Consider the following 26,601-nt stretch of genomic DNA (forward strand, 5'->3'; position numbering starts at 1 on the left):
TCAAGACAGTTCTAAAACGGTCCAGAGAATGTCTAAGATATAAAGAATAACCAAGATAATAATGGTCAAGACAGCAACAGCTATGCAGATAATAAAACTTGCTCATAAGTTAGTGTGAGTAAGTATGTGCTCAGTGATTTTATAAGAATAACATAATCAATAAATATCATAACGTTCTTGTAGATAAGAATTTAACTAATAATCCGATGTAAGTTCAATATTCTCCACTAATACTTCTTCGATACTTGCAGATTTACATTACATTCGTGGAAGACGTTTTTTATGTTCTGCATGCAATTTTTACTACAGGTAAATTATAATGTTTAATAAAAAAATTAAAGTATTTGCATGAAACATACTAAAACAAGCTTTTTACCGTCCACATGACGCAGTGACGCATTTTTCATGCTTGTTTCCCCACAACAGAAAATGTCAAGTGCTAAATTTAATTGAAGAAAATGAAGAACTGTGACAACAAACTATTTGTATTTTGTTGAACAGAAGGTATTACAAATTATAACAACTACATACAACAACTAAAAATTTTTATAATAGCTTGCACTCAAAGATTGTAAGGTATGCCACTCTATTAATTATTAATTTGACGATAAAGTTAGTATTCAAAATGAAACCTTTCAAGCGGAATATTTTTTGCACATCATTAAGTTCTGAGTATTTATTCATGCGTGAATCCTAGTTCTATTTTGTACACATGCATTAAATTTTTAAAAGCAAAAAAAAAATAAGAAGCCAGTTGCACTACTTAAAGAAAAAATTAACAAGGTCGTATTTTCATGGCTGTGAATTTTAAGATCCAAAACTGCGTATGCCAACTGATGCAATAACCACGAGAGGACTGTAGACTATGATAATAGATCCCGTTTAAATTACAAAAACGACATCTTTTATACCACCATGCTCCATCATATATACTTGCACAGTCTCCAGAGTATTTATCGTTGTCAGAGTCTTTTGTTGAAAATTCCATTCCTTTGTGGTAGCTCAACGAATCACCGGCAGTTCCTAAAAATTTGAACAGAATAATTCAGGTCATCATAAAGATTAAGTTGAGTCTAAAATGTATATTACTTATGCAAAACATTGAGTTGTAAAGCACTTTGCAAATGTCTGATACAAATAGACAATCATTTGAAAGTATTATTTACTAGTTACTATGGGAGTGAATTTAAGAAATTGTATTTTGATTCGTAAAACCTTAAAAATCTAATTTTTTTGTAACACTGTTGCAAGCGCTTTATTTTTTTAAAAAGATTAACATTTGACAATATTGTTTTGGTTTGAAGTGGTATGGAGATAAATTTCAGCCTTTTGCTTCAATCCAAAAATTTCTGATCAACTAAGAAATGAGTGAAATTTTTCGTAATATTACAAGCAAAATAACTTGAAGTGTTGAATGATAAACTGAAAACAACAAAAAAGTTTAAAGTCTGGAGAAAAGATATACTTTAGGAAGGATCGGTAAAGTTTAAAACTCACAAAACTTTTTTTCCTTAATTTCCTTCGACTACTGGATACCTATCAGCATTTTGTACCTGAATATGTTCCAAGGTCCAACTTGTATTTCTGCCTTTCACTTGCAACAGAAAAGAAGTCATATTCGGCGTATGCTGTGTTTCCTTTAAAGTCTTCCATGTCAACCCGGAGTTTTTTGTGTTTTCTAGATGTAAGTCTGTTTATTTTATCTAATCCAAGCCAAAACTCTGATGTTAGATTTCCAAAGCCATTTTTGTAATCTTGCCATCCTCTGTAGAAATCAACACTACCATCAAGACGACGTTGAAACACGGTCCAGCCACCTCCAGATGTGTTCATGTCACACCATACATTAAAACTGCCTTGATTGTCCGGATCAATGTTGCAGATTCCGCTTTTTCTTTTACCTTTCTTGTAAAGCCATGAGCAACTTTTTGCTAGGAAAAAACATATTCACTATTTAAAAAAGTTTACATGTTTTCTTTTTCGCACGTTAAATGCATTCAAAACATGAAAAAAAAATTTTTCGTTGGTCACATGATTGTGAGTTTCATTCAACTGCCTAGCAGTTTAAAGCTGTTCATAAAATTAATATCGAAGCTAAGGGAAAACGAGAACTGGTTTGGATTAAAAATTGACCACTGTATTTTAAAGAACATTTATAGTAACCTTTTCAGAGGATTTTTTTTCGTTGAAGCTTGCAAAATGTTTTATGACTTATAAGGCTTTTGAATAGAATAACTCTAAATTTTTGATATTTTATGAATGCTCGCTAAGTCTTACGTTATGTAAGGTTAAGTGAACGACTTTTGGCTTTAAAAACACGGTTTTCATGTTTTAAAGAGCATATTTCTGCTGATCTTTAGTGGCAATTTACTTTTTTGTCAATTAAGCAAATAAGCATTACAATAAACTGGTTTCGAGTTTAATAAATCTTTCTTTAGTTGAGGATAAGCTTGCAGAAAAAGCGTTTGTGGATGTTTTGCATTTATTATAATGTTTTAAAAAATAATGTAATTGATTTGCTGTTTTAAAAATGATCTTATGTGCAGTTAAAGAAAAAGCAAATAATTAGCTGTAAGACCTGGTTTCAAATTAATTTTTTAATTGCTATTACACATACTTAAATGTAACAAAAATTCATTGATCTTGTCGACATTTACAGAATCATTATAAGACTTTGTATTTAATTAACCCTTTAAGTAAAAACTTCAGAATAATGGGTGAAAATTTTCTCTTGCAAATGTTTGTTTTATGTACAATTAATGTTAGTAATGAAAAAAATTAGTCCTAATTTGTTTAGATGGGGGGCGGGGGGATACGATTTGTTGTAGGTTTTCATCATAGCCGCTTAGGCGTATAGATGTTATAAAATTTAATATTATAATAACTTTATTTATATGCTTTTTTAATTTTTAACTTTAATAACAAGTTTTATAATTATTCTATTTATAATATGACTAAATAAACATAATTTTTCATGTTTAAAACTTTAAAAAAATAGTTACAATAAAATTATGTGGAGAATCATGTCTATTTACAAAGGTACTGAAAAAAACTTTTTTTCCTTCTGACGTAATATAAATAAGCTTGCCATTAAACTGACGCCAAATTTGTAAAATTAATATTACCAAATTGTACCAAAATGTGTTGCAGTAAAACCTTTCAATTTAGCCAAGTGGTTAATTTTTGTGGCTCATCAACTATGCGGTCTTTATTCTTGTTCGTTCGTTAGTTTTAATTATAATAGCAAACAAAGAAATAGCAAAGGTTGTCTGCATGAAATAATGAATATATGAATGAAGCTAATACATTTGACAGTAAAATCAAAGACCCGTACCAATGACAATACTCCTTATCAGATGTGTGTAAAAAGCTATTAAAATTATGCCATAGTGATTGCCTTAGTTAATTTCAATAAACTTGTTGGTATTGTTGGTATCTACTTTACACTTGCCAACCTTGCAGCAGTGTACACTGGTTTGCAGTGAATTCATAAAAATCGGATGTTAGGGTGCCAGGAAATACTTTAACTAATTCATCCACACCAGACTCCTGATAGAAATTGTGCAATTTCTTTCATTAAAATAACTTTGGACAATGATTTCTTTGTACTATGAATAAAATAAAAAAAATGAACTAACAGCAGATGATGTGGAGAAGCTACACCTACTTAATAAAGATTGGACAGTTAAAGCAATTAGTTCTACAATGATAACATGAGGTTTATCATCTGACAGAGTCCCTAAATAATCCTTACAAATTCATGCGGTAGAAAATAATTCACAAGTAAACGTACGATCAAAATTGTTTGAAGAGCAAAATTTATCAACACATCCAAAGCTTTGGTTTCCACCTTACTAAGACAATATGATATTTAACTTTCTAGTAAGTTGTTAAAAATATAAGAACATGAAGTACTTTCATGAATAAGGGACTTTTCTAGGCTATTTCTGACAAAGGTAGCTCATATTACTACATTTTTATGTATAAATCATGAAAGTAACTAATTAGAGTGACTTTAGTGTAAGTCAGCAAAGTGATAATCTAACATACGTAAACTAACCACACAAATAAGTCCTTACTTTTTTCACCAGTAAATCATAAATAAGTCGTAATAAAGAAGATTATGATATAATTGAAAGTGCTTGAGCACTATGCAGACACTGTTCGCACATCCATATATATGTCCGTATCTGAAATATTGGGATACTTCTAATTGGAAGATCTAAGAGAATAATAAATCAAATCTAAAAAACGATCACTTTCTCTCTCTAACTCATTATCATTTTCTCCAAAAGACTTAACGCGTTATCCTTGCCAGTACGTGGTTCTGTTAGAAATAGGATGTGTTTCCTTTGAACCCGGCGTAATGACTTTATCTAAAGCTTGTGTTGCTTCCCCTGAGTAACTGACCATCGTATTAATTCCATTTGATGCATACATCATTAAGCACTATAAGCTTAATTGAGTGATTTTCATCATATATAGCAAGTAACTACGTCAGAAACTGACCTTACTGTTGCACAAATAGTCAATATGTCATTTTGATTCTGCAGAAATGCCAATTTTAATAATTCACAAGATAATGCTCTTTCACGTTATTCTAATTTTGCTTATTAACTTGCACCAAAAAGCGTTCACAAGATTATTCAGCTTCGAAATCTCGAAGGAAATACCTTTTTGAAGATTAAAAAAACTGAAATTATGACTTAGTTGGCACAGAATATAACACGAATGATAAGTAGAATGAGTAATTTAAAGTGCAAGTTCTCTTATTTCCACTTTCAATGACCCACAGTTTTTAGTAGTTCACCATTAAAATATAAATAATTTGATGTCTTTCGCCATGGATTAACGCAATTTTTATAACGTAAGTTAGGGATACTTGATGTTGAATACGACGTAAGATTCAGGTTCTGCAGTTTTAAAAACATTTTTAATGAATTTTCGCAAAAATCAGCTGTTCAGGCAAGCTTCAACCAGAAAGCTATGGATGGCTTTACCAGTGTTTCGAGCAAAAAATTTAAAGTTTTCAAACTGGAATAAAATGAAAATAAGCCCTTAAACTCATTTCAAATATTGTAGATTATTTCTCCTTTAAGAAGAATATTTTTTGAATAATCTGGAACGTGTTGTCCCCATTTTACAGCAACATTTTAAATCGGACATTTATGTTAATTCTGAGCACCATATTTTATGAAATTCTTCGTTCCATTAATTTTTTTGTATTTATTTATGCTGAAAAAATGCAAAACATGGCAAACAACAAACTATGGATTGTTACACCAAAAATAATTGTTATAATTCCAGATTATATGCTTTGTGAAACCTTAGAAATAGACAACTATAGTATATTCAGGCGTTATGGGACAATAGTGTGTCCACGGCTATGTGTTTGCATTTAAACTATAATGTTGATGGGAAAGCAAAAATGAAAGGGAACCGTCTTTGTGAGTGAGACGTAAAGCAAAATCAAAGAGAAAAAATCGAAGAACGCATGAAGACAACATTTAGCAAGGTAAAAATAACCAGACAATGGCTTGCAAAGAGACGAACGTCCAAACAAGCAAATGAAGAAAAGGCAGATTAATAATCGAATAACTAGTAGAGATACAATATACACAATATACGAAGACGTCGTCATATAAATTACATAAAGAAAAACAATCAAAGTAATTAAAGGGAAGAGATGTAGTGTTTAACTTAATATGGGATACTAATGATATGCATGCATCCAAGTTGATCAAGGGAAAAAAATATAAGGAAGGTAAATGATATAGATTGAAGAGAGCATAAAAAATTAAACAAGAAAGAACAAAAGTCATGAATCTTTATATAGTGGAGAAAAATAGAAACAGATAAAATGCTTTAGGATACTTTTGCTGTTTTTGGGTTTTCTTCAAGCGAGGGCTTAAACGTTGCAAGTTTTAATGAGGAGATTTATTGTTGAGTCATTGAATGACGTAAACGTCAACTATGTTTACTATTTATTAAAGATACCCTAACTAACTTATTAATAAAACATTTCTCCGGTAACTTTTTGATACAAAACAGTCACACATTCTCGAATCTCGTCTTCGCAATCCCCCACTTTTGAAGTCTCATCAAAAACTACTTGAATTTTGCTCTGAAGTGACAGGTTTAGAATATATTTAAGATCCAAGCAATTAGACTGATGTCTTCGATCAGACTACTTAGTACTGACGTTGCAAGTGCAAAATTTAAAGTTTGTTTTGAAATAAAGAATTACTCATTGCGATTCGCAGTATCAGAACATAAGTATGCATCAGAAAACTAATTCTTTTTGGGATTAAAAAGTCTGGTAAACAGCGTAAAGACATTTATAGATAGAATAATGTTGAGTGCCGACACTCAAAAAAAACAAACACTGACTTTGGGAGTTTTCAAGTCATTTTCTTTGTTTAGCAAGTTGTCTCTTTTTCCCCGATGTGGAGGGAGTACCGAAGGTCCTCACATGGAGACTATAATCCCATGGACTCATCTGGTGCCACTCTTAACTTAAAGCATGATGATTAGGCACTTTACCACCTGCTGTACTGTACATATTATAGTGTCGTTTTAATTGTATGCATTTGCATATTTAAATTAAATGTTCTGGTCATGTTTTCATTGTAAAGTGAACATATATCAGGGAAGGCAAAAAGGTAGCAAATATCTAAACAAATTTTACTGTTTCGAGAAATCGAGAAACAAACGAGAAATCTTGTATACGTAAGTAACTGCAAGAAACTGCTAAATTTTGACCATGTTGTAAAAGCCGACCAATTGTAAAATCTTCTTGGGCGAAATTAATGATTTAAAATAGTAAAAAAAAAATTGATAAAAAAAATTTGCATAAGTACAAAATCAAAAAGTTTTGGACAATTAGACACTATTTTACTTTCATGAGTCTAAAAAAATTATATTTAGACCAGTCCTTATTCCTTTATGTAATATAAATCAGGTCTTAACCCTTTAACCTGCAAATTTTCCCCATTGGTTTTCAATTCAATCATTTGATTTTATTGCCATATGGCAACACCGCCCCATAACTTGTTGAAACAAGCAAAAAATAAACAGTAAACAGTAAATTGTTCACATAGACACTTCGTTTAGAACGTGGGAATCTTTATCGTATTTTTTAAATAACTGTCTTTTAATTATTCAGAAATACGTTTCTAATGCTCACTAGGTATGGCTTTTGCTAAACCTTATCAGTCAATAAAAAACGAATTTAGAAATGAATTTTTAAGATAGACAGCATGCCATTACAAGACATAAAGTTACACCGCAATGTGAATTTAGAGATAGTCTTTAAAATATGAAAAAAAAAATTAATGTAGCCTCATAAGCTACAGCCTACAGCTTCAAAAAGCTGTAATGAATGTAAACTATCGTAACAAAACTGATAATATAAGGATTATCACATTCCTCCACGGAAAATATGGTCAATGGGCCTCCCTTTTTCTCTAGTCTTATGTAATCTTTTTATGGGAAGTCATAAAATAGGGTTGACAGAGTTGACAACTGATAAAAAAAGAAGCATATAGATATTGCGATCTATAGAAATATCAAATCAAAAGTATTCTAGGTTGCATGTACATATAAATATTCCAATATTATAAGTTGATAAATCTTAAAAGAACTGTTTTAAATAAAGAGCACTAACCCAATAGTTCTAAATTAAATGACACGATGCATTTCCACAGACTAATCCTCAGGTGTCAACCTCTACTAAATGAAAATTTACAATGTATCGGTATTTTTACTACCAAGAAAGAGTGTACGTCATCTCCAAAAGGGGAGATGACGCTCAAAACAAAGATAAATTAAAAACATAATCTTTTTGTCGGCAGAGGACGGGATTGGTTAGCTTAATTAAAACATCCTCCATAACGCGTAACTGAAAGAATCAACGGCATTTTCTAATGATTCTAAAATTGTCGTCTAAACAAGAATCAGCAAATGGGAGTTATTCAAGTGATGTTTACCTATCGCGGAGTCACGTGAAACTAAATTACTTTTCTTACAAACACGTTCTGTTTGTTGTCTTGAGGGCACCATTCCATTTTTGATTGAATTTGGTACATGCTGTTTGATCCTATCACCTAACCTTTGAGACGTTCTACCTACATAGCGAGCATTACACTCACATTTACATTCATAAATTATATTGCTTAAAAGTTTTTTAGAGACTTTTTTGGGTGGGTGGTAGAATAGTTCTTTTCAAAAATATAAAGATAACATTGCTCGCAAAAAACAAATTATCAATGATATTTTTAGTTTCCCTTTCAATATCATCAGAAGCTTTACCCATCCATGGAAGTTTGATAAACACAGGGCACATAGCTGGTCCAAAAGGCTTGAACATGAATCAAATTGTCAGTTAGCGTTTTTGGATGTTCTTGTCCATAAACGCAATGGTCAATTCCTCACAAGCATTAATCGCAAGGCAACTTTTTCGGCTTTGTACACACGCTTTGACTGTTTTTCTTCACACAGAGAGAAAATTTCTTTAGTGAAGTGATTAATAAATTGAACGCTTAGACTGTCATCGGAGGAGTTCATTGAGGGTGATCTCAACTCATTGAAAAAGATGTTTCTCTCAAATGGATATCCGGAATAAATGCTTCATAATCTTTTCTCATCCACAAAAAATGAGCAGAACAGGCATTTTGGACGAGCTAAGTGCCCTGTGTTGATCAAACTTCCATGGATGGGTAAGGTTTCTGATGATATTGAAAGGAAAACTAAGAATGTTATGAATAATTTGTTTTTTGCGATCAATGTTATCTTTATATTTTCGAAAACTATTCTACCACCCACCAAAAAGTCTCTACCGACACACTTTTAGGCAATGAAATTTATGAATATAAATGTGAGTGTGATGCTCGCTAATAGGTAGAGCAAAGGTTGGGTGATAGGATCAAACAGCATGTACCAACTTCAATAAAATGGAACGGTCCCTCAAGACAACAAACAGAACGTGATTGTAAGAAAAGTAATTTAGTTTCATGTGACTCCGCGATAGGTAAACATCACTTGAATAACTCCCATTGTGCTGATTCTTATTCAAGGACAATTTTCAAATCATTAAGAAATGCCGTTGATTCTTTCAGTTACGCGTTATGAACTGTTTTAATTAAGCTAAACAATCCCGTCTTCCGCCGACAAAGTATTATGTTTCTATATATGCGTGAATATTCATGTTTTGTGACCTAATGTGCTCAGCAGTAGGTAGTGACCGACAAAGAAGTTATGTAAATAGGAATGGCTAAGAAGGTATGGCATTTAATTATTGCTTAAAGGCAGGTCTTTTAAATTTATATAAGTTTGTGGAAGCTTCATCTAAGGTTTCATTTTTGACACATTTACTCGGGCAATGACTATTACCAAACATAACTCTCGATAATTTTTGGTATTAAAGTGACCACTCCCTACATTTTAGTTCTTTATTGCGTTGACATCTTTAATTATGAACCAAGATACACTAGCATTTTTTCAGATTGGCCAAATTTTGTACCACATTAATATTAGCGGAATATGTTAAACTATTTTTGGCGATAAGACAATTTTTGTCTTTAAGCCATTAACATTTCATCTTTAGCTGCAAATAATTGACAATCTTTATTAACTATATAACTTTTCAATATCTTTCACACTGAGAGTGAATAGGCAGAAGTTTGTAGCTCGGCAATTAAAAGTTTGAATTTTTTTATTTTAAAAGTTTCAAGAGAATGTTCATCATGGATTATCTTAGATGCATCTTTATTCTCATTTGCAAAGTTCACAAAAATATTAAGTTCTACAAAAGTGACATACGATCTACGTTTATCAAAGAGGAAAAATTTAAGTGACTTTTACAGCTTTCTATAAATCGGTTAGCTCATTGGAGGGTAGAGGATAACAGTTAAAGGTTTTTCTTGGTAAAATCCTTTAAGCAGTATCTTTTAATCATCATAGAGAAAATAAGAGAATTAGATAAAGGACATATATTGCTGTATATAGCTTCTCTAAATTAACATTATGACCGTAAGTGTCTTAGAGTGACCAACCAGCCATCTGCTTATTATTTTATTTCTCTCTTTAATAAAACTAGTACGCAAGAATTAAATAACGATCTTTGCAAACTCAACATTGTAGTCTGTTTCACCATTTAGCAATGATTTCGGATGTTTTTATTTCAAATGTTTTTTCAATGGTTTAAACAATAAGAGCAAGTCTAACAAAGCATATATGATTGAAATTTTGAACATTTAGCTCATCCAGAATGGCAGAGTAAAAACTATGTTTAAATAGAACAGCATTCTTTAAAATGCGGGCCTGTTAGCTTCAGCCTACATAGCCTAATGACTAATTGGACACTACCCATACTTGTCATTTCTTGGAATAAGTTTATAAAGCTACAATATCATTGGCTTAAGAAATTTATGTAATATTTTTTAGGTGCGCTCATTCTAGGAGGTCTGGAAACTTGTCGGTCAAAATGCTTCTTATAGTTTGGATTTACAGAATTCCTAGTTCAAGAAACCAACCCATCATGAAGTCAAAACTATTTAATATAGTGTATCTAGGTTAGCAGGGCCATAGCTAGATTGCTAACGGCAGGACGAGTGTTAGCCCTAACCCTAAGCCTAAACCTACCCCCTCCCTTATATAGAGAAAATCAAAATGTGTTGATGTTAACATATGACTCTGAAGATGTCTACCACTAAGGTTGTCGAAACGTCAGTCAACAACAAAAAAAACAGTCCTTCTCAGACTATATCAACCTAGACGATCTACGTTTACAAATATTTAACATATGCTATATCATTTAGAGAACCACATACTTCCAATTTAGTGTGCTGAGGTAGTTTTAAGTGTATTGAAGCTTTTCATAAATTTATTACTGATTTCCTGCTTGATTGTATTAATAATGATGAACTTGTATGTGTGGCTGTGAGCTTTATTGCTGTGGTTTCATGTAAAATGTACATGTAGCAAATTCCTTGCACAATAGCAACACAGAGAATTCTTCAGATTCTCAACAAAGAACAAAGTTTTAAAACTGCACAGAGATGCTCTTTATTCATGATCCGTGATTAAAGATCTTGAAGAAGACACTAATACAGCCATACCTTGGCAAGAGTTACATTCTCCTGGGTATCCTTTCATACACGTGCAGTTCAATGTTCCATTCATTTTACGATAGTATGTGTAGGGTCCACATAAAGGAAAGCGAAATGTGCTTGTCGCTATAAATATTAATAAAATTAAAAATAATATCAACCAGAGATTTTAAACGAAACATATTCTTCCTCAAAGAACACAATTTGTCACTCAGTATCCACTATGACGTACCCAGCTAGCAAGTTTGCTATGTAATGTTGGTATCTTTGGTGTTCATGAATATCGTAAAAACAAAACAATTAAATAAACCTTGAAACTTTACAGAGTATGAACAAATTTGCTGGCTGTTTGGGATACTAAAATAGGATGTATCTAAAGAGGTTAGATAATTGAAAAATGTTCAGAAAATTATCAATTCATCAATATTTCTCACAAAATGTGTCAAAGCTCATGTATTTTGGCATTGCCTTGTCTTTTTTATTTAAAAGTAAAATGAATCAAAAATTAATCTCGCAAACCATGAGAGTACTTCGTAATTGCCTCAATTTGAACTGCTTACACAAAGTAAATGAAAAGTTTCAATCTATTTTAATCTAAAGATGTAAAAGTTTAAACTCTACTTTGCAATATGCTGGAACTTTAGAAAATTTGATAAACATCAAGCTCACTGCACAACATGCTCAAATTGGACGTTTTTGACTTTCAATCAATTTTCATGAATTTTTTTCTTATTTAGGACTGATTACAAGCCAGAGTGATTATTGAAATGATGTAAGAAACAATAAAGAGTTAAATTTAACACACAAGAAGTTTGGCAAGAATAGACAAACGGCAAAAACGTCCAAATTCGACACTTTGCTCTTTGAACTTAATGTTTATCAAATTTTCTATAATTTTGGAAGGAAAAACAACCGTTTACTAAGGCAATGTACCTTTGAACTTTTTAACGTCTTTTTATTTTATGTACATTAGCGTGGGAGTTTTTGCAAGTCTTACATTATCATGTGAAATAAGTAAAAATTTAACTACCGTTTGAGTCAGGAATGATACCGTGTATAGCTACAGCCAAATCAAGATAACCGTTGTTTAGAAGAAGAAAAAATTTACGTCTCGTACGTTGATCTGTTGTGTTATGGACACTAACGACACTTTGTCCGACACTAGTCATGATATAAATGAAATCCCCAAATACTGCCATGGGACCTCCTGAAGTTCCAAAATCAATTACATTATGGGAGTAGTAATCACAAGAAAAAACATTTCCGTTTGAAACTCGCCAATAAATCTTCTCTTTTGCCATGTCAAGCGTTAGATCATGTGCTATTGACTGAAGTGAAACTGAAAAATATGATGTTTATTTGCAGTCATGTTCCATAACCATAAGAAAACTTCTGTACTTTCTGCCAAGAATAGATACCTTAATAAAATATTTGTTTTGTACATTAGTTTTCTATACGTACTGAGATACATAAACAATAAACAGGCTAATATATGCAAGAAAGGAAAGATAAAAGTTTTTTTTTAATTTAGACAAAGATGTTGTCAAAGTATTCAGAACTACCTTCATATATAGTCGGTTTAATGTAACATATTCATGAAATTTGATAATATAGCAACATAAAGCTATTGTAACTAACAAGAAAAGATCATCTTTATCATTTGAAATCTCTCTTAAAACCGAACTAAAATATATGAAGTAATTAAACATTGCATGTGATTCAGAGCATAATAAATGTAATATGTCATTTTTATTCACATAACTTATATGATTGGTATTGTCTGAGATTATTGTCGGAATGAGTAATGCTGTAGTTTAGAGTGGCTGCCGAATGAATTGTGTTGGTAATTGATAATGCTGAAAATTAGCTGATGCGTGGAAATTTTGTTCGAATTGAAAATTTGGTGTTGGTAAATAATACGCACCATTTAATGTAGATATAAAGTTAAGAAAGCTTTGTCATTTCAATTTCAAGCTTTCGTAATTTTTCAGTTTCATCTTGCATAAAAAGTAGCAACTCCTTGGATGGATCATCGTCTACAAATGTCTTTAAAAGAGCTATAGCTTCACAAACATTGTCTTTTGTTGATACTTTTTTCCAATTTGTTTGGAAAAACGATTTTTTACAACTATCTTAACCTTCTGTTTTTATTTGTCAAATTTTTTCATTGTTTTTCTGAAAAATCAGAAAAAGATTGACACTGGAGCTAGCGCTATTGGTATCATTTGAAAATGTTGATTCTATCGCCATGTCATGTTCGTGTTTTTAAGAATCTCTTGATTAGACAAGCTGCAAACACTGCTTGAATTCTATGGCCCTTACTTTATCGAAAATGTTTGATGCAACTGGCAGTTTTGATTATCATCGCATCATAATTGCATTCTGCAATACATTTCTAAATTATATTATGCATTTGAGTAACAATAAAGTCCATGTCTTCTTGTCGTTCATTTTACCTTTCCCCGAACTCTTTAAAAACTTTCTCGTATATACTACCGTTCTTTTGGTTTTTGTGTTTGTGAAAATTAATTTTTTCTTGTAATATGATAAAAATTAATGCCCACATAAAGTTTTAATTAGAGCCATAGAAAATGACCAAAAGTTGTAAAATGGAATTCATACTGACGTTTTGTCCTTAGTCAAGACATATTCAGGCAAATTATAGTTTATAATGAGGTGTTAAGACAAGATATTGTATTTACAAAAGGTGTTAAATTACGACTTAAGAGGCGGTGTCAAATGGAATATTTGATAAAGAAGTTGGGAAGTAAAATATACTGAAGCTTAGAGAGGTTAAGTAGAATGGAACTTTATTGAACGATGAGTGAAGACTTGTATTTATTGGTAAGAAGGCTCTCATGAATGGAGAGTTCATAGGATTCATTTTGAAGAGGAATTTTTTAAAAATTCGTAATATATTTATAACATATTCAGAAAGTCCTCGCTTTACAGGCTTTTCAGTCAATTTCTTTTTAATCCCTAACTTGGTTGTTATCTTCAGATTCATCATCAGTTGAGCAACTACAGATCTAACGTTTGCCTAAATTACACTAAGAACCACTGCATGAACTAAAGGTAGTGGAACGATTTTCAATTCTGGTGATTTGATTGGATGTGTGATTGGATTTATTGAAGGGTAGTGTGCAGACACTTAATTTGCAGCTCTTGACTTTTCAATATACTCCGCCGTTCAATGCAAGTTAAAAGAAGGCTTGAAAAACTTGATATATTGATTTTTTTTTAAATTGCCACATTTTTTGAAAACTAAAATGCTTTTTCATATTTTTGATGTAACTACGTGTGAATGTTTGCAGTTTTTTTTATCTTCAATAAAAAACGAAAAGTTGAATTTTTTTCGTTCACCACCTTCGTGAATTTTTTAAAACTTTATTGCCATTTCGTATTGAGATTGTTGCACATCTCTTACACTGCCTCAAAAAGGGTTAAAGTATATGAAAGGGCACAGCAAAGCAACAAACAATGCTCCCAATCTGTTGAAATCTTTTGTGTAGGGCATATCTTATTAAGCATATGATTACCATGGAGGCGTCAAGCAAATTGTATTTTCTGATAAACAAAAGCGCTCTTAGGTGGCCAGCCGAACCCAGTAATCTTATTAAATGTACAACATCAAAATGCACAGTGAAATTGGACTACTCTTTGTTTGTAGGTTGTGGCAAACCAATGTTCTGTGAGCATTTTACTAAAGTTTCATCGGTAAAGTAATTATTTAATACTTTATCGCAGTTTCTATCTCTCTGTTTTATTTCATTTAACGACTTCATCAATTATAAACACTGTTTTCTCCGTTGTTACATTTTTGTCAAAGCTCTTTGGTTGCTCAACATAAATATCGCTGTCGATTTTTGCAATTTCAGGATCTGCTTGTTCTTTCTATTGCGTGTGTGCTGAATAATCACACGAACTGAGCTTATCCTTGCAATTGATTTGAAATGCCTCATAATCACGCAATAAAATTTTGCTTGCCAAATCTCCTTAATTTTATTTAAAAGCTGTTGTTTGTTTCTTTATACACAAAAAAATACTTAATAGTCGATCCCTCGGAAAAAAGGGGATTTGTTTTCCCTCGAAAATCAATATTTTTCTATTCTTGTACTTTTAAATAACAGGCCATAATACGGACTTCAAAAATTCAACTTTTCTATTAAACTAAAATGCCGTCTCTAATAATGAAACTCTTAGCTTACTTAAAAAAAACCTCCAATAGACTGACATAGTTTCTTAATTTTACGTTTACAAGTTAATAAAAATAATTTCACTATCGCCTTACCCATGTTTTGAGTCAAATGCAATGCTCGAAAATTGTAAGCCTGGTTGAAGCCTCATAACACTTGTAATTTCCTTTTGCAAACACATTTGGTAGATAATGTTCGTGGAGTTAATGTAAAAGATACGACGACCAATCCAGTCAACTGTAATGTCACGAACAGAAACATTTTTCGCAAAAATTTCGTTTCTAGTCAAGTCAAGATTTCCCCGTTTGATGTCTTTGTCATCAATGTAGTAAAGCACATTCTCAACTACATCAGTTTCGATGTCATTATATCTTAATGCATTGTCAAATTTATTCTTACTGGATCCAATAATTGCGCTGACATGAATATCTCCAGTAATTGAATCAACAGAGCATACTTTATCATAGCTCATAATAATGAAATATGGCTTTGGATAAACACCAAAATATACAATAAAAAAACTATAAATAACAACGACGTGAGTGGATTAAAAAATGCAAATTTTTATGGACATTAGAATCATAATATTTGGTGAAAGACCACAATAACTGTTTTTAGAAAGAGTTTTTCACTGTAAAAATATTACTAATAACTGAAATTAGATTGGTTTCATAACTTCTACTATTATTGTTGCATACTATTTTTAATGCTATGAAGAAGACACTATGAAAATTTAACAAATCTAAAGATTATACCTTTGTAGAAACACATTTCTGTTTGCATTTGCATCATTCCTTTGTTATATTGTTTTAATTCCTTGCATGCAGTTGTGTTATCGTCATTGCCATTTTTATCTTCGCAAGTTTCCCTCCACTCTTTCACGTTGTCTTTTATTGTCTCTAAGCTTTTCTTGCAGATGGATATGTCGTCATTACCATTTACTATTTGTACAGTAATAGACAGGATTATAAGAGTCAAAGAAACGCTTTTGTTGAGTTGATATCATCTTTATTTTCTATTTGTTAGAAGATGGACGATTATTAATTTCTTTAAAGCTTTCGTAGTAAAAAAATTACTTTTTTTATGAATGGTTTATCATCAATATAATCATATAATCAGTTTGTTTTTAACTTTTTTGGGGGATGTATAAATCAAGTATTGATTTATATAATTATGTAACATTTTCATTTTCCTTCTCCAAAAAGAATTTTCACGTTTGCTTTCATAAAATTGATGATGATTGAATATTGTTGCAATAGATTAGGCAAATTGTTCATTATAACGACTCATGCTTACAACAATTTATATAAGTAGAGTTCGCGCGTAGAACGTGTTTTGAAGAAATAGATATAAGGTTTCTAGGAAACGAAAGCATAGAAAGAAATAATACATTTCAATGTCCACTATAAGGAAATGACGCAAATTATGAAATTCACCAAGAGCAATTTACAAAAATTTTAAAATGGGTTGATTTCTAATTTGCTTTTGTTAACTCAGTTTACCAGATGAATGGTAAAAATGTATTGCTTAAATAAGCCAGCAAAATTAAATGCAAAATAGTCTGTTGCTTCGTGTTTAAGAAAGAGAGGCCCTTTAAGCAATACATGACATTCTGCTTTACAACATCTATCAGTCACATAAAGAAGTTCGACTCTCATAATTACATAAGTTCTGAATTGAATGAAATTTATGAGCATTTTAAAAGAGCTGCTAAAAAAAAAATCTAAAAAACTAAATTAAGAAATTCTAATTTGAAGTACAAAAGTTTTATTTCTTCAAATATTCGTTTAAGACAATTAAAGGCACTTGCCATCTCTCAAGGATATTCTTGAAATATTGAATAATCGTAGCGGAAGAAACAATAGACAAGAAATGTATAAATTGCTGTGCATATATTTCTTGCTCTTCAAAATGACTTCTGTATTGATGTTTGATGATGATTCGCCCCATTTCAATTTGTTCATTTATGTACCTCTCTTTCTTTATCATTTCCCTCAATCCTAAATTTTACTTTTTATGCACAATTAAATATTTTTTATCACACATACATTCAAGTTTTAGATTACTATTTTCTCTGGCGTATCAATGGAAATTTGATAAAATACATTTCCAGACATTCATAAATATCATTTAGTAGAACTTTATCATTGGTTGTGTTCAATCAATTCATTTTTATTTTCATCATAAGATAAATATGAAATGATAAAATGATTTGCGAAATGGTAAAATTTTTTAATAGAATTTTAGACTAGTCAAATTACCAGATGGCAGCTTTGTATATATGATGCATGGCTGAGCTACTCTAAATCACAGAAAATGTTTAAAAAAACATTCAAAAATGTTTCATAATGCTTTAGGTATTTTATAAGATAAAGATTGTGTTAGATTATCTGTTGAATTACGTATAAGCATGACTATGATAATTAAAATGTATGGTCTTAATAAGGAAGTTAAATCCATTAGAGTTATTGTTCTTGCATTATGTGATTAACTCTGAATTTTAGGTTCTCTTTATGTTTTCTTTGCTTACCATTGAAGAGGAAATTTAGCTATCAATGAAATTTCTCCTTTGATTTCTGGTGAGTTTTTTTCAATCCTTCTCAAACAGCAGCTTAGACAAAATGCAACTGAAGCAGAAATTCTTTCTCCTAAAGTGCTAGTAATATTGGCTTTTTGAATTTTCACATCAATACAAGACGAGTAATTTTCTGTGTGCGGGGACACAAAATTTTCATGATTTTTCATTATATTTGGGATAAAGAGCCATAATTGCAGAAATTTAGTGTCAGATACAATATGCAACAAAAATATTGTTTCAACAATTCCAAGAAATACCATTTACATTGAAAATAAGAGACCAAATTATATTAATTCCTTATAACAACACCGCGGAAAAAAATATGTTTATGTTGACGTTATTCAAATTGGTCAACTATTTCAAGTGTCTTAATAAACTAAAAGAAAAATGTGCACTGCAGATGTTACTTTCCGTTCATAGACAAGATACTATAAAGCCAAAATGGAGTATTGTCTATAAACAACTTTTGTTTAATTTTTCTAGTTCATTTTAACATGGTTTACCCCGTTTTTACTTAACATAACATGAAACTTTCTAAAGTACATCAAATTCAAACAAAGCCAGTTTCTTAGGTAATCATCTTTATTCATCTCATTTCACATGATTTCAATTTCTCATTCTCGTTTTTAATAAATTAAGCTCATTTCAACGTATTTATTCCCTTTCCTCTCTTAAAAATTCAGAAAATAAGGACAAAGAAGACATATTAATGGTTGCAACCCCTCCACCCACTCCCCAACCCAAACATTTTCCAAGCAAAAATTACGACTTACATTTACATGATATACATTATATTCTGTTAACAACATATGTCAGTCGTAGAGAGAAGTTCGAATCTTATAATTATATAAGTTCTGAATTGAATAAAATTTATGAGAATTTTGACAGAACTATCAATATAAAAAAGTCTAAAGAACTAAATAGAGAAATGCAACTTTGCAGTAATGAAAAGTTTTTACTTCTTCAAATATTTTGTTTCAGACAATTAAAAGGCATTTGCCATCTGTTCAAAAATATTCTTGCAATATTGAATGATCGTAACAGAGCAAACTAGAGACGAGAAATGTATAATTTGCTGTGCATATATTTCTTGCTCTTTAAAATGACTTCTGTATTGATGTTTGATGATGATTTGCCCCATTTCAATTTGTTCATTTATGTACCTCTCTTTCTTTATCATTTCCCTCAATCTTAAATTTTATTTTTATGTCCAATTAAATATTTTTTATCACACATACATTGAAGTTTTAGATTACTATTTTCTTTGGCGTATCAAAGGAAATAAGATATAATACATTTCCAGACATTGATAAATATCAATTAGTAGAACTTTATCATTGGTTGTGATCAATCAATTACTTTTTGTTTTCATCACAAGGATAAATATGATGTGATAAAAAGATTTGCGAAATGGTAAAACTTTTTGATAGAGTTTTAGACTTGTCAAATTTACTATATGGCGGCTATGTATATATGATGCATAGCTGCGCTACTCTAAATTACAAAAAATGTTTAAAAAAACATACAAAAATGTTTCATAATGCTTTAGGTATTTTATAAGATAAAGATTGTGTTAGACTATCTGTTGAATTACGTATAAGCATGACAATGATAAATGAAATGTATGGTCTTAATAAGGAAGTTAAATCCATAAGAGTTATTGTTCTTGCATTATGTGATAGGCTCTGAATTTTAGGTTTTCTTTATGTTTACTTTGCTTACCATTAAAGAGGCAATTTGGCTATCAATGAAATTTCTCCTTTGAATTCGGCGAGTTTTTTTCAATCCTTCTCAAACAGCAGCTTAGACAAAATGTAACTGAAACAGAAAATCTTTCTCCTAAAGTGCTAGTAATATTGGCTTTTTGAATTTTGACATCAATACAAGACGTGTAACTTTCTGTGTACGGGGACACAAAATTTTCATGATTTTTCATTATATTTGGGATAAAGAGCCATAATTGCAGAAATTTAGTTTCAGACACAATATGCAACAAAAATATTGTTTCAACAATTCCAAAAAATACCATTTACATTGAAAATAAGAGACCAAATTATGTTAATTTCTTATAACAACACCGCGGAAAAATATATGTTTATGTTGACGTTATTCAAATTGGTCAACTATTTCAAGTGTCTCTATAAACTAAAAGAAAAATGTGCACTGCAGATGTTACTTTCTGTTCATAGACAAGATACTATAAAGCCAAAATTGAGTATTGTCTATAAGCAACTTTTGTTTAATTTTTCTAGCTCATTTTAATATGGTTTACCCCGTTTTTACTTAACATTACATGAAACTTTCAAAAGTACATCAAATTCAAACAAAGGCAGCTTCTTAGGTAATTATCTTTATTCATCTCATTTCACATGATTTCAATTTCTCATTCTCGTTTTTAATAAATTAAGCTCATTTCAACGTATTTATTCCCTTTCCTCTCTTAAAAATTCAGAAAATAAGGACAAAGAAGACATATTAATGGTTGCAACCCCTCCACCCACTCCCCAACCCAAACATTTTCCAAGCAAAAATTACGACTTACATTTACATGATATACATTATATTCTGTTAACAACATATGTCAGTCGTAGAGAGAAGTTCGAATCTTATAATTATATAAGTTCTGAATTGAATAAAATTTATGAGAATTTTGACAGAACTATCAATATAAAAAAAGTCTAAAGAACTAAATAGAGAAATGCAACTTTGCAGTAATGAAAAGTTTTTACTTCTTCAAATATTTTGTTTCAGACAATTAAAAGGCATTTGCCATCTGTTCAAAAATATTCTTGCAATATTGAATGATCGTAACAGAGCAAACTAGAGACGAGAAATGTATAATTTGCTGTGCATATATTTCTTGCTCTTTAAAATGACTTCTGTATTGTTGTTTGATGATGATTTGCCCCATTTAAATTTGTTCATTTATGTACCTCTCTTTCTTTATCATTTCCCTCAATCCTAAATTTTACTTTTTATGTCCAATTAAATATTTTTTATCAGTAAATCAGTTTTGCACGGTTGTCCAATAATGAATGATTTATTGTTCTCTCTCGCTATCAATATGGCATTCATTTAACAATTTTCTCTTGAAAATATCATTTTTAGTTTCTAATGATTTTTACAATCTTACATTATGTTCGAAACTTCGTTGTAACTTCTTATGAAAAGATAAGCATATACATAGTACTTATGTTTACACATTGTATGACACCATATCATGTTTGCTTTACTCAAGTACTTATAGTAATATGTACATTTTATTCAGGGTGAGATAATGTGTATGGCTTTGATATGAGCTGCATTCGTGAGGTGGCCATTACCGATCCTCTTGTTGACGTTGTCGAAGCAAAACTTATTGTAACAAACTCGTGTCTCCTCAAAGTAAGTCATTTTTTCTTCATTTTCGTCGTGAAAACTTTACAAAAATAGGTTTATAATTTGTACAAGTAGGTAGCCTTGACCAGAGTTACAGTACACGGAACGAAGAGTAGTGAATAGTCTACTTGGTGTTGTATTTTTCATTCCATAAATTAGTGGCTGCAGTTAGCCATTCTAACATTTATGGTGGTTAGATAATGTATTTTACTTCTCTGCACCATTTTAATCACATTGACAATAAGATATTTGCCACTTTAAAATTTTCATTAAAGTTAGACTATTTTTTCTTTCTTTATTGTGGCCTTGAGTTTAAATTAGTGAGTTTAAATTATTCCCTTTCGTAAGAACAACATATGAAAAAAAAACAATAATCATTTTTTGTCAAAATGCAACAAAATAAAATCATTCCTTTATTTGACGCTTTTGTTTTGTTCAAAACGTTCTCCGTACTCAATGTTGATCAAAATGCCCTGTAATTATCTTACCTGTTTTATTGCTCTCCATACGCTCAGGCCATGTTATGTGTGCTTTTGTTCACGTGCTTAGATCCTGCAAAAGATGCTTCAAGAAACAATACAGCAGCGATTTAGTAAATTTTAACTACAGAGAACGATAATAAATATTATATCGTATTTGTCTAACAATCGTTTAGTGAATAGAAATGTCGTTCTTTCAACAGGATATATCAAGCCGGTTTGTTGTGTTGTATGAATATTTGCTTATTAACATTTTGATAGGACTATATTGCCGATGATTCTCCATCACTTTAGATTTTACGCTGTGATTGCTAAACTTTGATTTCAAGGTAGTACAAAATCAGTAAAATGCTCAAATGAGACTGGGGCGATTTATGAAAAGGAAGCTCTATTGTTTGAGCTATTTTATTTAAATCCATTTAAATGATATCCTTCCGTTGAAAATGATGACGTCATCGTAAATTCATTGCAAAAAAGCCATAATGACGTCACCACAGTATGGAATCAAACAGTGGTTCCACTGTATAAATTTTTTTTGTGTAGCACATATCTTTCTACGCATGTGATTAGCATAGTGGCAGCCGTTAAATTGAATTTTCTGACCAATAGGTGCGCTTTGATAACTAGACGCAGTCAGTAATCTAATTAAATATACAGCACCAATTTGCACAATGGAGTGAGACTACTGTATGTTTCTATACTGTGCTTCTCACTATATTTTCTGCTTAACTTTTGGGGTTTTTTTTTGGAAATGTCATTTTTTATCTTTTAAATTGAACTACTTGCGACCATTAGGAAAATAATCTTCTACACAAATAATAAAAAGATACCAGACTGCACATCAGTAACCTGCACATCATCACTTTTCTAACATACAAAATTTTGACTTCATGTCATGTTTTACCGATATATCAGAAGGTAGCCTTCCAGTTATATTTAGTTCAATGCTTGACATCCTCACAATTAAAATAATTATTTAAAAAACTTTTACTTCTCAAAAACAAGTTCAATTTAAAATTTAACCATTGTTTTCGCAATTTAAGTTTAGAACTTTGCTAATGACATAAAGTCTCATTTCCTGATAGCTGCACTTGAATAACATTAAAAGTTTTATAAAAATCAGTAAACTGTTTTCAACGAAGCACACAAGCTAATCGTCATCGCCTGTTGCATCTTCATTGTTGAATCGTTTGCCAGTTTTAAAAAAAAATTACAGAACTTTGAGGCATGTTTACGAGGGGAAAAGTTTTGTGGAGTTAAAAAAAAAATTTGTCATGCATGGATTGCTTTATTGAAGAAAAAAGATAGCTTATTTGGATTTGTTTTTATTTTCTTTTAGGAGATTAATATTGAAACGGTACAAAAAGAAGATTTCGTGTTCGATGTTACTTATCAGTTGTTCTCCCAACGTGATGATTACATCCAGGCTTTTGTATTGTTCTTTACCATAGAGTTTACACATTGTCATAAATGAGCATGGTTTTCAACAGGTACTTATCTTCATTTTTGACATAAGAAAATTACAAAGTACCGTTGGCAGATACTGAGGTTTAATTATTTCGATAACTATGCTACAAGATGCTGAAGTTTTACAAAATTTGATATAACGAGGAGTTTGATTTGCAGCTGATACTAAATGCTGTAGTTTTTTTTATTAAAATTTGAAATTTAGACAACTTCTTTAAAATAATTTTGCTTATGTTTACTTTCGTACCATGTTAGAAAATTTCATTGCTCAATACGTACATACTTGTCTCCTGACACATATGATTTACATTTTGTATTTCCCAGGTCCTGAATCAAGATATACCCATTGGAAACAGACGGTGTTTTACCTCAATGATTATTTGACCGTTAAACACGGTGAAAAAATGGAAGGAACTTTTGCATTGAAACAAAACTCTAGAAATAATTTAAATGACTTTATTTTATTGTCACCAAACTTATGTACCTGTACAATACTTAATTGTCTCGTTTTCTTTCGTATACTATAAGCAAGACTAAAACTTTTGTTTTTTCATTTTGTTTAGCGGGATCTTGATTTCAAAATTTCAATTGCGTTTGATGGCGAGTTGAGCTCAGCGAAAGAAGAAACGCAATACAAAATGAGATAATGACATAAGACTTGACGTCAGCCAATGAAGCAAAAGATCTTTTTGAAGAAAGAACGGCTCATCTGTTCAGTCCTTGCCATCTTTATAAACTTGCAACTTTTATGTTATAAATAAGTGGTATAACCAAACTTTTTGTTACATATTAATGGAATAATCGTTTTCTTTACGTTTCTTACGCCCATTTTTCTTCATGCATGACAAAGACTCCTGTAGAGAATGGGCTCGTGACCAGTTTGGTGTGGTAATTTGACTCATTAATCATTTGAATTTTTGCGTTGTTAATGGTTTAACCTTTCCGCATAAATATATGGTGCAAAAAACATGTACTTTTAAGAGGCGTTTCACGAGGAAATCCATATTCATTTGTTGGAAATTTCGACGACAAACTTTCTTAGCGTAATGTCGTTTTATTTCTTTACTTAATGTAAATATTTATATTAGACAAACGTTGTGCGAGGTTATTAAAAACGGCTTACTTATTTATGCTTTTATTTCATTGAAACACGATAGAATGCAGTGGTGTAACCTGCATTATAGTTTCTTATGTAGGTATTTCCGTGTTCACTCTTCCAAAACAATAAAAGAAAATAGTTGTATTGATTTGTAGTATACATAGCACAGCTCCATATTGGTTTTTCTTCTCTTGATGAATAAAAATACATGGCTAAAAAGGGACGTACAATAACCAAAGGCCAAGTAAAAAAATAAAAAGGGAGAATTGAAACCGAAATAATTGCTATCATGTAAGATGTGACTCGCCGACAAAAGTATAATGACAAAGCAGCACTTCATTGTTATAAGACAACAGTCAGAGTCAAAAAGCAGCTTTACATCAATATAATAAATTAAAACCGTGACCGGACAAAACACCCTTCGCATAACGACATTTGTGGACTTCGAGTACACTAGGAAAATTTTAGTTTTCTTATATTATAAGGAGAGAAAAAACGAGATTTGGAAAATATAAACTCTTCAACAAAAATTTTTGAAAGCTAATAACGAAAATCTTTTGGCGATAAGTTGAACTGTCAACATGTAATTATAAATTGTTAACACTATATTAAATCAAGAAAATTAGAACAGAAACCAGAAATGATCCCATCCTCCAGCACTAATTTCTTTTGAGACGACAAACCAGTTATTCGATGCGTGTGTTGGAGGAGGGGCTTGTCGTAAGGAGCCATTACTTGATAACATATACAAATCACCCCCAGGACCAAAAAATGAGAACTTGAAATCATGCAAACCTCTTTCGCCAACCTATGTTGCCTGATCTAACCAAATTTATATTAATACTTTAATGTTAGTAAAGAATACTAACATTTTAAGACCTGTTGCATACGTTGCATTTTGCACACACCAAATACATTAAAGACAAAAGAAAATGATATAAAACTCTTCATTGTCTTTTGTTTTAAATGCATTCAGCTCATGTAAAATGCGACGTTTGAAACAGGCCTTGCTTTCATTGCATAAATGCAATTACCAAAATAACATACGCACATTGCAAAAGAATAAATATTATATATTCTTATACAAAGAGTCATTGAAAAGACCAAAATAGTCTGGAGTAGAATAGTTACGAAATATAGTTTGACGATATTGCTGAACAGAGTTGATGCAATGCTGCAGAGGAACAATTTTTTAAACAATAATAAGTGGTCAATCAATTAATATGTTGTTTATAGTTCAACTGATTACCAGCTTTGCTTCAATAAGTAAAAAAGAGACGAACTTCTCGAGGAAGCTCATTGAAAGTGATCTTAACTCATCGAGAAAAATTTTTGTTTCAAATGGATAACAGGAAAATTTGCTAAAGAAACTTTTCTTATCCACTATATAAAACTAGATAACCTTCTGGACCGACCTAGTGCCCTGTATATGTTCCTTACACTTCCCTGGAGGTGGAACTAAAACTATCACTGAGAGTTTATTTTTGCCTTCAATTTTTTCTTTACATTTAAAAAAAAGGATTTTTACCACCCATCTGCAAAAAAAATCTCAGCCTGCACAAATATTAAGCAATTTCATAGGAGTTCAAATATGAGTGTGATGCACGCTATGTAGGAAAAACTCTTCAAAGGTTAAGAGATAGTAATTAAGCAAAATTTACCTGCTTCTATCAAGAATAAAACATTTTTTACGAATAAAGCCGAAACGTGATTGTAGGAGTGAAAACAGGATTTTATGTGGCTCAGAGATTTGGAAACATCTTTTGAGTAAAGTTCACAGTTCAAATTCATAGTTCGAACATAATTTCAAAGTTATTACAAAATGTCGCTCATTATTTCAGTTACGCCTCTGGGAGTCTGTATTAAATTAAGTTGACTAAATCTGTTTTGTATGAAGGTACTTGAGTGGCGCAATTTTCATGCTTGTTTCCCCACAACAGAAAAATATCAAGTGTTAAATTTAGTAGAAGAAAATAAGAACTGTGACAACAAACTATTTGTATTTTGTTCAACAGAAGGTATTACAAATTATAACAACTACATACAACAACTAATAATTTTTATAATAACTTGCATTCAAAGATTGTAAGATATGGCACTCTATGAATTATCAATTTAACGATAAAGTTAATATTCAAAATGAAACCTTTCAAGCGGAATATATATTGCGCATCATTAAGTTCTGAGCATGTATTCATGCGTGAATTCTAGTTCTATTTTGTATACATGCATTAAACATTTAAAAGCAGAAAAAAAAGAAGAAAATAAATGCCAGTTGCACTACTTATGGAAAAAA

At 31.0% G+C, this 26,601-nt stretch overlaps 1 protein-coding gene across 1 annotated transcript; it reads right to left on the reverse strand.

The window, feature by feature from the left end:
• Window positions 1–11,181, reverse strand: LOC124457177 (ficolin-1-like). The gene is made up of 4 exons (XM_047007461.1): window positions 11,118–11,181; window positions 1,554–1,931; window positions 835–1,023; window positions 1–11 (listed from the first exon to the last, which is right to left on the reverse strand). The coding sequence occupies exons 1-4, from the start codon at window positions 11,179–11,181 to the stop codon at window positions 1–3; spliced, it is 642 nt and encodes a 213-aa protein (XP_046863417.1).
• Between the last annotated feature and the right edge of the window lie 15,420 nt (window positions 11,182–26,601).

This window comes from Xenia sp. Carnegie-2017, unplaced genomic scaffold, assembly GCF_021976095.1.
Source record: "Xenia sp. Carnegie-2017 unplaced genomic scaffold, XeniaSp_v1 HiC_scaffold_6, whole genome shotgun sequence".
NCBI classification, from domain to species: domain Eukaryota; kingdom Metazoa; phylum Cnidaria; class Anthozoa; order Malacalcyonacea; family Xeniidae; genus Xenia; species Xenia sp. Carnegie-2017.

Coding starts and splice junctions, on each gene's coding strand:
- LOC124457177 (XM_047007461.1), bottom strand. CDS start 11,181: ATGAATGGAACATTGAACTGCACGTGTATGAAAGGATACCCAGGAGAA. Junction 1,932..11,117: donor AGAATGTAACTCTTGCCAAG/GTATGGCTGTAT, acceptor GTTTTTTCCTAG/CAAAAAGTTGCTCATGGCTT. Junction 1,024..1,553: donor GGACCTTGGAACATATTCAG/GTACAAAATGCT, acceptor TCAAATTTTTAG/GAACTGCCGGTGATTCGTTG.